Source organism: Labrus bergylta, chromosome 10 (genome assembly GCF_963930695.1).
Source record: "Labrus bergylta chromosome 10, fLabBer1.1, whole genome shotgun sequence".
NCBI classification, from domain to species: Eukaryota; Metazoa; Chordata; class Actinopteri; order Labriformes; family Labridae; genus Labrus; species Labrus bergylta.
This window is the reverse complement of record NC_089204.1, coordinates 17919509-17933848: the sequence shown is the minus strand read 5'-3', so window position 1 is coordinate 17933848 and position 14340 is coordinate 17919509. Positions and strand designations below refer to the sequence as shown.

Sequence of the window (14340 nt, the reverse complement as noted above, 5' to 3'; positions counted from 1 at the left end):
AATCAAACCCCGAAGAGCGCTGCTACCCACTGTAATCGTAAACCGATCATGATTGTTTCGTTAATCTACTGTCATGCCTTGAATTCCAAAAGTGTACGGAAGTACCGCACATCTATTGTGGATGTTAACAGTGGAGCCCAAAATCCGTGATGGTTTCTGCCTTGTTTTTGTGAAATGTAAAAGCTTTGTTTTTGTATTACAAAATTGCTACCGCTAAACTGTGAAATTCTACTTTCAGTTATTTATAAAAAAAAAAGAAAAAAAGATTGATTTACGTCCACAGCTTCAAAGATACAATGGAGAGGGACTACTCCGCTACTCCAGAGGAGACCGAGCCGGCTTTGCCTTCGAGGGATAAAACTACTGAAGACACCTGCGCAGATAATTCCCACACCTCCCGGACTGGGACCTGTGGTGCTACAGACGTCGCAAAGGCAAGGTGGACTCTCCTGAGACAGGTAATGCCAGCCTCATCGAGGGGAACACACCTCCATAGGTACAATTGGCAAACATCTGATCATAATGTGTAGCATTAAACATGTTTCTGGACATGGAATTGTGGGTTTTCTCTTGTTTAGAATTACTGCTCGTCTTAACTGTGTGTAATAAAAGGGGTGATGGGAACATATTTTATCTCCTTACATAACTTTGTCTACGAAAAAAATCCCTGGACTGAAACTGTCCTGTGATGTTTATATAGTAGTTACTTGTACTCAAAGCCAATTCATATTGTTGCAGCGTTTTAACTATTTAAGTTGTCATTAAAAAAAAAAAACACTCGCATTTGCTTTGAAATGCCACAGCCCTACAACATTAAATCTTCAGCTTATGTATTTCTATCAACAAGTATTTGTTTTACATGTAAGTAAGTGCTGCCATCTGCACAGTAATCTTTTCAACAGTTGGGATCTTTCTCTCTGTTCTGGTCACAGAATCTGTCTAGCTGTGCACAAGCACCGTGCACAAGCACCGTGCACACACCAGAGTTGCAGCTGTTCAAGCAGGGCTTGGACTTTTTCCCCATAGATGGGCATTACACAGACGTTACACTCTGCTGACAACATTTCTTGCTGCCCTTATTGCAGTCTTTATCTTTTCCCTTCTTGGGCATAAAGAAAGATAGATAGATAGATAGATAGATGTATATGTTTTTTTTTTTTTAAATAGACATACAGTAACATTTGTGCTGTAACATTTAGCCTTGCACAAGTCCCAGATGCACTGCTCTTAGTGTTTGTAGCAAAGTTTTAATTTAAAACACCTGTCTTGGAAGTTACATATAGAAATCAGTAAAAAATAATACCATAACATACAGAACAGTGACGAATACAGTGAAGTTATAAATGCAAAACAGATAAAATGCAGATACATAAAGAAGCCTATATTCATAGACTACATGTGAGCTTATGTTTTACATGTGGGAACGATGTTATTTCTCCTTCAGTCATGATCTCCTTTATTTAAAAAAAGATTAATCTCAGGGTGTAGACCGTTCCACAAATTGTTGCTCCTATCATATAGAAGGCTGATTGTCCAAATGAGGTTTTATGCTTTGGAATGCAACAGCTTCTGTTCTACTGAAACCTGTGTGTTGATCCTGACGTCTTGTTAGAAATTCATCAAACAGAAAAGGGGCTAGATCATGCAAACATTTAAAAAATAATTTCACATTCCAGTAGCCAATGAAGCTTTCAAAGCGAAACATATTATGTTTCTCTAATACACAACAATGGTGCCATCTTATAGTATTTTTGTCCATGTTTAGTATTGTCTGGTTATAAGATATTATCGGTTTTAAAGTTGTTTGTGAGGCTTGGGTCCAAGAAGTAATTTAGTACATTTATGGGTGATAGGATCATATCATGCATGTAGAGCTGGGCTGTGCTAAATGAAATATACTTTTGGATGATTCTGAAGCAGTTGAAATCGGATTTCACTTTTTTGCATATGGAATTCACTTGTTTTTCGTATCGCAGGTGTGAGTCCAGAAAGATTCCTAGGTACTTGACATCTGCGACCACATTGATGGTCTCATTATTTATTTAAAAAAAAAAGAATTCTATGTGACATTTTTTATGCATAGAAAAAGATATGGAGACAGCTTTTTTTTTACTGTCCAGCGTTAAATGAGAAGAATCAAGCCATTGTGAAACAGAGTGCATGAGTTTTGCTGGTCAGTGGCTATCCTAGCTAATCTCACAGATATGTAGATTACTATATCGTCAACATACATTTGGTTGCAAACTGCAGGAAAGATCTCAGGTAGGCCGTTGATAAATATTAATAAATAGCAGTGGACCTAGTGCTGACCTTTGGGGTATCCCAATGCTGTTGGTGGGGAAGGTGGACTTTTGCCCATTCATTCTGACACATTGCACTCTTCCACTAGGTTTGCGTCAAACCACTGTGAAGACATTTGTTATTTTTTAAAGTCTAGAAGACTGCTCCCAAAACATGACCCCCATCCGAAAAGCGTGATATTTTTTCACCTAACGGTTGTTGATGAAGTAAGTGGTTTGTCTCAAGATTTTATATCTTAGACACGACTAGAAGAATGGAAATGGTTCTATGTTAAGTCTGACTCTCCAGATTTGTGACAGATGATAGCTGTTTTCATCCATCCAGCCAGCCAGCCATCTATCTATCTATCTATCTATCTATCTATCTATCTATCTATCTATCTATCTATCTATCTATCTATCTACCTATCTATCTATCTATTCAATCATTGGTTTAAGTAAAAGTAGTATGGCAGTAGTTTAGTTATTCCGTCTTCTCGTTGCATTAAGTTAAAAACCAAAACCGGCCCTGAAAACTGTATTTCCCCCAATTGTATATCATAATCTTACTGGATGACCTTTTGTCTTTTGGACTGAAACCTAAAACTACTAATGAAGGAAACAAGCCTGATTAATTCTACAAAGAGTTTTCAGCCAGTGAGATGGTTTACTGTTTAAAGAGGACATATTAGAGCCCTTTTCTACCTTTTTTTTAAAACATCTGTGCTGTGATTTGGTCAAAACATAACATGAATCAAGCACCAGAAGGAGGTTTGCGACCCTGTATAAACCGGCTCTCTCAGAATGCTCCGTTTTGGTGTGTGTGTCTCTTTAAATGCAATGAGCCCCCCCTGAGTTTTCCTAGAAGACATCACTCCTCTGTAGTGAGAATAAAAATGGCAGACCTGTACAATAGTTTTGTTCTAGGTTGGGGGTGGAGTCCATGGGTGGAGGTATCAGGGGAGGGGAGGGGATTTATTTTTGTATGAGAATCTTGTGATGACACAAGTTGAGCAAATTTGAAACTGAGCCCTTTTCTCTGTTTTGTAAGACTTATGCAGACCACAAACGAAGGACTGGATGGGTTTATTTCACATTTTGTGGGTCGGAGGTCACTCAGATTACACAAATATATGTTCAAAAACACTGTACAAGTGGATTTTTAACAATATGTCCCCTTTAAGGGATGTGCTAATTTTTTGAAACTAATGTTTATTAATTCCCCTGTACTTCCTCTCCCATCATTCACAGGTGCTGCGACAGAAGCAGATAGAGAGTCCAGAAGTCAAACAGGTGTCTGTTCGCAGATTCGCATCGTTTGATCTTTTCAGCAGGAAAACACTTTCTACACAAAATCCTAGTGATACCTCAGGTGACCAGTGGGTGGAGTACAGAAGTGTCCACTTTCCTGAGTACAGTGCCCTTCTCAGGTACATACAAATGAACAAACGCACATAAGGCTCCAGTCTCATATAGCCACAGACATAAGCAGGAATGGGACAACATATAAATAAGGCAATATACTGCAGTCTTGACTTATCCTACCATTAGACTTAGACTTAGAATACCATTATCCAATAGCTGGTTTAAATTGATACAGTGCCCTAAACAGAATTACCTGGCAATTTGACTCACCTTGTCCACCACTTCGTGACTTCTCACGTTGGTGCTTGTGACATAAATGAGAGTAACATGTATGCCAGTTAATTCACAGAAGACAAAGTTGACAGTTGGATAATATCGGACAGCAGTGAAAAGAAGTTAAGAGATGAAGCGTAATACCAAATTATAGTGAATGAATACATTAATCCAAAGCCTAACTGTTCCTCTCTAAAACTCTTTAGGGTCAACTTTTGAGACTTGTTAAGACATGACTCATCGAATCTGTGTTTCCTTTTTGATACTTTTTTTATTTCCATTTAAGATTTTAAACTTGTTTTGCTGCCTGTAAAAAAGGAAACAGTATAGTACTTATACATCCTTCCTTAAAGTATACTGTACATCATTTTGTGTCTTCTAGGGATTACCTGGGGCCTCTTAGAGTTAATGAAGTGCTCAACAGTTTTGACAACACCGGTAATGTCTGTAAGTACAACCTTTATTGTTCTGCTTGAAAACATTGTATTTATGAGATGTTTGTTTGTGTACAGTATTTGTGTGTCTGTACAAGCGATTATGTTCTGTTTGGTGAAAAGTTAGTTTCACCTGTACAACTCCCTGGCTTTTATCTTTACACACACAATCGCACACTCACTAACGCACCAACTTTAGGTTAGCCTCATGCTGTGTGCTGTTAGCGTTTGATTGACGGTTTGATGGAGGCGCTTTGATTCCATCTCTCAGAATGTTTTTTTTTTTTTTCTCCTTTGTGGCTTCTGCAGTGGTTTATCATGTACTCATTCCTCCCAACTACCTTCATATGTCCTCTAGAAGCAAAGTGGGCTGCAGTCTTCTTATTGCTTCAGTCGACAGTGATGAGTGGTTTGGGAGAAAGGAAAGAGCATGTCTCAAGCAGGGATGTGCACATGCTCTATGATATGAACAAGAACGGCATCACGGGAAGCTCAAGTGCCTTGACTTAACCTTCATACTCAGAAGTTTCTTAAAGGATTTAAGTTTGACTACGTTTACTTTTTAGCTTTTCTTCATGTCTTTGAGTGATATAAATCCTGTCCTGTTTTAAATTGGCATGCAGTGAATGTTAAAATAAGTGATGTCGACTACATACAATTTTTTATTTGATGATCCAGGAAAGTATCTTTTTAATAAGAAAAATTACCCTATTTTGGAAAAAAAAATGGCATGTTTAAATTATAACTATATCTATGGATGTATCTGTTGAACATTGGCCATTTGCAAAAAAATGTGACATGCACTGATGTCAGTAGCGGATGTGTAGCTGTTGTGTCGCATCAGTTCAGTGCTGGCAAGCTAGTATATTTTACTGCTGATTCAGAGAAGATTGTTTTATTGGGCAGAAGTCACCTGTTGGACAAGCTCAATTTTGTTATCATGGTCAAACATGAAAGAAAATGTCAGGAGTCTTGCACTGTTTTAGGGAAAGATCAGCGACACCCTGCAATCCGCTGAATTATTTTTTTTAAACATTTCTGCGGATATTGGCCCCAATTTTCACTATTGGAGCATCACTATTTAACACAGCCTTATTGTTGAACTGACTGAAAATAGTTCATTTACAATGCTATAACATTGGTCCAAAAAAACAACACATGTTTTTTACAAAAAAGGTTTTTTTTTATGAGTTCCCAGATTTTCCACTGACAAAAGTGGGGATATGTAACCACTGTTAAGTCATTGTGTGCCTCTTTCCATGCATGTCCACCTTCACAGGCATGTGATGGGGTATGACAAAGGTCAGAGGTTTTAGTTAACCAGCCAGATGGCTCTGCAGGAGTCAGGGTCAAAGGTGAAGGTCATGGCTGGAGGCTACTTCACTGCACACTGGGAACTGACTATATAAGTCCTGACAAGGCTCAGCGGCAGCTCTCATTCCAATTTGCTAGAATGGATAACCTCTTTATCTACAAGTAGGCAATGGGATCAATATTTTTTTATTTGGAGGGAGAAAAACAAATAAGACATTATTTTTTTTGCCTTTGGGCATTGAAACAGGTTTCTCTGTGTTCTTTTGGGATTTAAGGATACATCATTTCCTCTGATCTTCTGTCTCATCTTTCTTGGCATACAAAAGAATTCCTCTTTCAAAAAACTGATATCCCTTTTCCTCAATCTACCCCTCTACTTTTCTTCTCTTTTGTCCCTCCACACCTCAATCCCTCTCTCCTCCCAGCTGGAGTCATGCTCGGCCAGATGGGTAGCTGAGTTCCTGACTCTGCCGGTGGATTAGCACAGCCGGAGATGAGAAGGGGAGAGGAGAGAAGGGGGAGAAGGGGAGATGGTGGGTGGGAATGCCAGAGGTGAAGTGTGTGTGTGTGAGCCACTAGCAATGGGACCTCGGTCCTCAGACAATGAGCCAGCCATCTCCCTCCTGTTCTCCATCCCATGTTTGGGACTAGTAATGCGTGAGATCAATTAGGATTGGTTGAGAGGAGGATCTGAAAGGCGCAGAGGTGACCCTGTCAGAGCTCTGGGGTATATTTTTGGGGGTGGGAGTCAGTGAAAAAAAAAAAAAACCCTCTAAAAACACAAACACACACATACCTGCTCATATGTGATCCTCACAAAGATACACAGCCACACAAAAACCTCTGCACAGTCTTGCTAATAAGCACATATTCAGTTCACTCAGCATCACACCCTCTCCTCAGTTCCTGCTATCTTGATAATCCTCCACCCCTGAGGTGTGGACAAGCCCAAATCCTAGGGGTCCTTGTCCCCCTGAATAGCAGGCTAAAAAGCCTGGTCGGATTAGCCCAACGCCTCCAAAATGTGTGGACTCAGCTTAAAATTGCTACCCCCTCTCAGCATGACCCTTTCTGCCAGCTATTGTGGCTGTCCCTCCACTGTGCGTGTATGTGAACAATATGTTGTTTCTTAAGGTGACGTTAAGCTAGAGTCAATGGTTTCATTTCAACATAAGAGGTGCAGAAAGCACTCCTAATGAAGATGTTTAAAAAAAAATAAAATAGAGTATCTGAGAGATCATGTCTCTGAGTAGACTCAGACAATGTCTTCTTTAATAGCTGGGATCTTTGCTTTATTTTGTAACGATTTTATCTCTTCTGAGGAAAAGTTCAAGCCCAAATGAAAAAAAATCTGTTACTTAATTGGGAATTTAATTTTGATTTTCAGCCTATTGGACCACATTTTACCCTTCAGTATTGTAACAAAGGGTTTGCACTCAAAATAAATTACCTAAATGGGCTCAGTTAGGCTGACGATTTCAAATGGAGACTTACGAATGAATTTTAGTTCTTATTAGTTGGGGTATGTGTTTTTTTTCCTCAGGGTTTTTAATTGGTGCCAATAGTGGATGAGAAATATACAATTATACTTTCACCTCTGATCACATTGTACTTCATAATCAGAAAGAGGGAACGTATGCTGGTTAAATTATATAATATTTTGAAAACTATATAAAACATTATAGAATAACCCTTCATGAAATGTACCCTCAAATACTGGTTTGTTAGGGCGCCGTGCGTGCGTGCGCCCAATGTACGGAGGCTGTAGTCCTCTAAGCGGACGGCCCCGGTTTGAATCCAGCCTGTGGCTCCTTTCCCGCTTCTCATTCCCCACACTTGCTTTCAGACTCTATCTACTCTCCTATCTCTAAAATAAAGGCATTAAATGCCCAAACCTATATCTTTGGTTTGATTAAGCATCATGCTAATTCTGGTGTTGTCCGTATTCCATAGTTCAGTTATTGTCTTAAATAAATACCTCAAACTGAGGACATTTTTATATATTGGGCATACATGTTGACGGCTGTAGCTTAGTCTGTTGGGACTTTGGTTCAAGTGCAGACCAAATCTAGAAAGTGGGCTGGTAGCTGGTGAGGTGTCCTGAGCACTGCCAAGGTGCCCTTGAGCATGGCACCAAACCTCCAACTGCTCATTTGTGTGCAGCCCCTAACTCTGACATCTCTCCATTAGTGCATGTCTATAGGATCCTGTGTGAAATGTATTTGTATTTCAGCCTATATGTGTGTAGAATGTTCCACACAGGAGTTAAAATATTCAATATCCCCTCTGGGATTCTTCTTCTAGAAATACATCGGTCAGATGACTATAGATACTCACCTATGTTTGCATTTACCGGTAATAAGATATTCACATACAGAGAAGCCGCTCTGTACTCATGGGACTTCAGGTACATGTTGTTATTGTTAAGTGTTTCCCTATTCAGCCCTATTTCAAACTGCTCTTGCTCAATCAGAAGAATTATTTGAACCCTGAACTTCCGACCTTCCTGCTTCTATAGCTGACAGTGGGGGCTTGTAATTGTAAGAGAGCTTTTGTAGCGCGGTTGTTTGGGATTTTAGGGGTACTTGTTTCCTGCTAGGGATCAGGATTTTAGGACACAATACAGGCCCTTGGGGTTTGGTAAGAATGCATGTGAAGGTGTGTGTGTTGTGTGTGTGTGTGTGTGTGTGTGTGTGTGTGTGTGTGTGTGTGTGTGTGTGTGTGTGTGTGTGTGTGTGTGTGTGTGTGTGTGTGTGTGTGTGTGTGTGTGTGTGTGTGTGTGTGTGTGTGTGTGTGTGTGTGTCTGTGTCTGTGTGTGAGAGTTAAAGAGGGTTTAGGTGGAGCTTGTTGACATTGCAGGGCTTTTGGTAAGAGGTGCTTGTTGGGCTGTGGGGCTACTTGTTGGGTTCGTGTTGCAGGGAAAGGTCACGCTGACAGTCACACAGACACAGTATGCATGTACAAACAGGAACAAATAATCTTTGGTACATGTTTTTGTGTTTTGAGTCCTACCCTGGAATCCATTGATGCAGTTAAGCCCAGATTAAACTGGAGCAAGGCTTTCCCCGTCTGCTTGCATCTTTGTGAGCGTGTAATCAAGGGCCAAGCGTCCTAATGAAGCCTAATAGAGCCTTCTCTACTACAGCTGTCATTGTCTGAATGGCTACTAGCCTTTCAGCTTCTCAGTCATCCCTATTATCTCCCACCGACTTCACCTATCACCCCCGCTGGTAAATACTATAAGCCCAGAATGTATGAGTGTTGTGAGGGAGAGCTGGGATGCAGGGGGGATAGTTAGCCGGTCATTTTTGTGGTGTTCCTGGTGCTTGCTTTGATATGATGACTGATTGTGACAGGAGGATGCTTGCGAAAAGGAGAGAGGATAAATGTCTGCTTAAGTATCATATTCATGTCTAAACTAGACACATTAGTACCCTCTCAAATAGGCAAAACTGTCCAAAAAAGCCCTGAAATCATATGACTTTCGATGAAAACGTTAGCCTGTTGTGTACGTTTTCTGTATCCACTGGATCTGTCACATTCATGTTTGCGTGTTAAATGTGTTGTACTGCAGTCTAAGTGTTCTTAGTGACCGTGTTTGTGTGTGTGTGTGTGTGTGCGTGCGTGCACATATGAGCATGTCTGTGTGTCTATGTGTGTTGTAATAGGTGCCCCCCGTAGCCTCCCCTTGTGCTAAGCCTTTAGCGGAGCCCTGTTTGCATAATTATGCTAATTCATCGTGCCATAGTGCTAATTAGACCTTGTTAGACAATAGCAGTAGACTGGAAGCTGGCAGGCGCACACACACACACACACACACACAGACACACACACACGCTCACTCAGACTGTTGTGTCAATGACAAGGTTTGTGGTCCCCCTCTGCGCTGTTTATAACATGCTCTCTATAGAAATAGCTCTCCCTCCACTAGTGTGCAAACTGAGCTCAGGTGTCTCTTACAATTTTGATTTAAGCTGATGGAACAAAAAATCAATGTGAAAAAAGAGTACGACACAAGCTTCCATACAACCTAGAATTGCTCCATACTCATATTCTTATTTTATAAATTCCCTATTGCGAGTGTCTGAACAATATTTTTGTTTCAATCCCACTTTAGTTTTTAGTTTTTTTTTTTGCCAATTAGATTACCAATAATACACCCCACGTTTACTTTAAGTTATCTTGGGATTTCACTCTGAGTCAGTTCAGGACCCATTGTCACAGGGGAAAAAAAAAGATTTCCTTATCATACACGGATTTAGAAAAAAACAGTTTGTCGAATTAAGTTAACGTTTCTTTTCAAAATGAATGTGATAAATTTTTACTGACTGTAACGTTCACACTGAAAAAGAATAACAATACTGTGAAACAGAGTCCTAACAGAAGGTTGGTAAGCAAATATCCTAAATATCAGTAGTATCAAACTTTTAGAAGTTCAAAGAAATTCTACCACATGACTGAATTTGAAAATAAATCAGATGTTAACTGGGATTTTTCATCACTTTATTTAGAAACAGTTTTTATATAATATAAGTACAAACTAATAGGTTCAAATAAGTGCAACATTGTGGATAAAAAAACTCAACACCAAGACTAAAAATTCAGAAACAACTCTCACACAAAGACAAACACATAAAATCACCTCACAGGACAAGAAAAAAGACAAAGACAGAAGTGCATTAAAAGGAGAGAACACCTCCAGGCTAGATACATTCTTTACATAAATGAGTTCATGAATGGGTCCCAGGTTTTGTGAAATCTGTTAAGGATGCATCTGATTTTTTCCAGCTTGATGTTGTGCATGTTAACTTGCTTTTGACAGTTTGCTGACATTTAAACTATAAAGCTGCAGAAGGGATTCAATGACTTAATTGACGACAGAAGTTGTTGGAAATAGGATCCATTACTGCAGCATGTTAAAGAGACCTGTACCGAAGTTAGAGATTGATTTCACAGCCATGTTTGTCCGATATTTCGCCAGATACTCTTGTTGCTCAATTGTGATGCGGGTTAACAAAAGATCCAAGTATTTCTTAGCAACCGAGTCGTGTATTCTTTTGTTAGGACAAGTTTGTACTACAAAGGGCTCAAAGAGAGTCAATTCATTTTCTGTTTTGTTTTTCTTCTATTGTTTTGTTGTACAAGGTTGAAAAAAGTTTTGGGATTTAAAAAAAAAAAAAAAACATAAAAAAAAAAAAAAAATAGTTTAAAGATAAAACAAACAAGTCACAAAATTCTATTTCATGTGAAATTTCTCCACCTTTGTTCAGTTAGGGTTAAACTAAATAAGATACTGCAATGCTCTATAACTGTTTTTCCACACATGCCACACTCATTGTTTCTTAGTCAATAAATTAACCACTAAACACAAAAAGACAGTCACACAGTTAGTGATTGTGGCCCTTAAAGTGTGCATGCACATGTACATGTAGTGTGTGTGACACTTGGTGGTGTGGAAGAGGGGGGTAGGAGGTAGACTAAGCAAGACTTGAGACTGGAGGGCAAATTGAAAGAGTTGCCTGTTGACTTAATTGAAAGTAATTGATTTCCACTCTGCAGCCTTGTCTCCTTCACTCGTTCACTGGGGGAAACAACAAACAGGGACTTGCCTGAAGTAGTGTTGGGTGTTTGAAGCTTCTTGACACTTGAGAAGTAAACAGTCGCCACACTTTATCTGAACATAACTTGATGCTAATGTGTGGATGTTGACATAATGCACACACATGCACATGCTCTCTGAAATTCCCTGCAGTAAACTACCATTGTGACTTCGAGCACAATAAAGGTGGGTGTAGTTTTGCTAAAGGGGAGTCCTCACCCATTATACCCAGCAGCTGATAATGTGAATTAGTGCATGACTGAGAGCTTGTGCGTGTGCGTGTGTGTGTCCAGATGCGTGTGCACGTGTGCACTATTACCAGTAAGCGGTGGGGATTAAGTTCAGGAAATGAGTAGAGCATTAAAGGGTGCTTCCCTGCCCACTGCTCCTGCATTGTCACCACTGCTAATACTCAGCTAATTACAAGGACATACTTTACCAGCAAGCTCAGCCTGTAGCCCTCATGTTCCTCCATTCCCTTCCCTCCCTTTCTTAGGTTACCCCCTCACCCTAAAATTAGGGGATAAAATGAAAGAAAGAAAGAAAAAAAGAAAGAGTAATAACAGGTCGCTCCCCTCCCTAAAAGCTCGCCCTCCCTCTGGACAGATACAATTATTGGATTTTTTCTCCATTTAAGTCACCCAACCCCTCTGTGCCCCTTCTGGCAATGTCCCCTATGGTGCTTAAGCTCAGCATATACCGGCTACTCCATCCATATAACAGCCACACAAAGAAAAAGAGAGAGAGAGAGAGAGAGAAAATATAATATAATTTAGTTGTGAAGGGGAACATCATGCCACCGAGTAGGCCACAGCACCAACTTTTAATAAACTCTACTCCAGCTTTATTTTTTAGCTTCAAAGCTTTTCTCTCTGCTAAAATAAACAAGATGTGTTAAGGAAGCAGAACAAAGAAGTGCTCCAGACCAACTGTGCTGTTAATTCCTGTACAAAACAAGAAGCTATGTCTTATTAGTTTCTGTGACAACCCTTTTCTAATCATAGCAAAAGAACCGTTCTCTCTTTTTTTTTTTCCTACTCTAAATGCTACATTTAAGTCATGCCACAATCATAATTACTAATTCAGAGCTTTAAAACCTTCAAATATATTATTTTGTCTTATTATAGCTACTTACGGTATTTGTTTTTGCTTTCAGACTTCCTTTCCTTTCATCATATCTAACAGCTTCATTGATGAATACATTGTTCAATATGAGAGTGTTGGGAAATATTCAAAAAGTATGTAATAAAGCTACACTCATATTTGTAGTATGCTGTTTCTACATGAAACCTGTGCCCAGTATCTAGATGACCTTTTTGTCTATTTATAGCTTTTCAGTGTGTCTGAATGCAGAAGTGTGTCATAAAGGTATGCACACACAAACAATGCTGAGTATGCTTGCATTGGAGAGCTAAGTGATTCGCGTTTGCTAGTTAATTAGGCTTTTTTTTCCCTCTTGTACTCATCAAGTGAACCTCTGTGTACTTACAAAGGCACAGAGACTCATTTGCAAGGGTATAAGTGTGTGTGTTTGTTTACGTGTGTTGAAGTCCCTGATGATGTTTAAGACACATAGATGGTTAATGTGATTAGTGTGTTTGTCAGGCAGTAAATGGATATGCATTATGGCTTCATGGGCATATGGGAACAGACTTTTGGCTCAGATCCAAATGCTCATTTGTATTTTTATGTGTTTCAGTATTATCTGCTTTTCCTTTCTTTTAACATGTTACGCTACTTATAGATATTCTGCGGTCTACAGTTGTTGTTTTTTTCATGAATAATGAATTACACATAACAAACAGTTTGCTTGGGAAGATGCCGTTTTCTTTTTATTAAAACCGTTTAACCTAAAGGTGTCATGCCCCTATTTCCGTGTTCTAAAGTCAACAAACCTTTTTGACCACTCAATCTTTTCAGAAATCATACCTGAACCTGCAATACACGAACCTGGTTGTAGATTCCGTTCTTCTGCTGTAGCATCTGCCTCTTGAAGTTGTAGCCTAGCAACTCCTGAGCTAATACTGTAGGTAGCGGCTTTACATTTTTATTTAATTGAGTCAGATACGTTTGCAACATCTGTTATTATAAGCACGGAGGGTCATTCTTAATTCTCAATAAATTGTTCCTTAATTCTTGAAAGAAATACTCTTCAGCAGAGTTGGAGCAGCTGCCTGTCAACCTTCAGCCTGTCAACATTGTCTGTGTACTGAAACTGCTAATGTGTTTGCTGTTTAGCTAAGGAGCCATTAGCTCGCTTAATGACTCACTGCACAGCTCTAAAGCTCAAACTGTTACGCTGCTACTTCACTCTGTCAGTCTCTCTCTGTCTGGAGACGCCAAATAGCCCCACAGGGACCTTTAACTGTGAGTTGGCTGTGTTAGCACTGAAGTAGGTGTTGACACTGATGGGTGTGCTAACTGCTAATGTGAGTTAGCATAAGCCTCTAAGGGGGAAGTTAACTGTTTTTCAAGTGGCCCCACGAGATACTGCCCTAATCACTGACTAGCTGTAGCATCTCTCTGGAGCTGCAGGCTGAAGGGACTGAAGTGCTCTAACTGCCATATTTTACCATGGAATTTAGTTCTCATCACAGAATATGACGGGAAAGAGATTTAAAGATTCTAATACTTCCACATATCCTTATGATTAATATATTATCACTCACTGTTGATTGGCATTTCAATTTCCCTGATTTAACAGTAAGATCATGAAGTTAAATGGCTTCTTATGACTTTCCGGCCTATTTCAACCCCCCAGCCACCCACACCCCTATGTCTGTCTTCTCTTTCTGTGTCTCACACACACACACACACACACACACACACACACACACACACACACACACACACACACACACACACACACTCTTCTCCTTCACTGTCAGTCTATCTGTCCACAGCAGGCCATGGCGCCATGGACCTTTGTGTTTGCCAATTGAGGCTGAAATCCACACTCCCTCTCCACTCACACGGTATAATCCGCACTGAAAGTCGTAATTAATACATGTATATCTTCTATAATATCCTTAGCCTTTGTCATTGAAACCTGTATGTCATACAAGTTTTAACTTAT

At 39.7% G+C, this 14340-nt stretch overlaps 1 protein-coding gene across 3 annotated transcripts in view; it reads left to right on the top strand.

Annotated features, from left to right (window-relative positions):
- Nucleotides 1-73: 73 nt before the first annotated feature.
- Nucleotides 74-14340, top strand: part of camkmt (calmodulin-lysine N-methyltransferase) — a 107954-nt gene continuing 93687 nt past the window's right edge. For 2 of the 3 annotated variants that reach the window (XM_020650239.3, XM_020650238.3), the window contains exons 1-4: nt 77-176; nt 284-458; nt 3531-3709; nt 4300-4364. In XM_020650239.3, the coding sequence (XP_020505895.2) occupies nt 297-458; nt 3531-3709; nt 4300-4364 (406 nt within the window). In that variant the 5' untranslated portion in view covers nt 77-176; nt 284-296. Of the gene's footprint in view, nt 177-283; nt 459-3530; nt 3710-4299; nt 4365-14340 lie in introns of all 3 variants that reach the window. The other variant, XM_065959547.1, reaches the window with a different exon arrangement.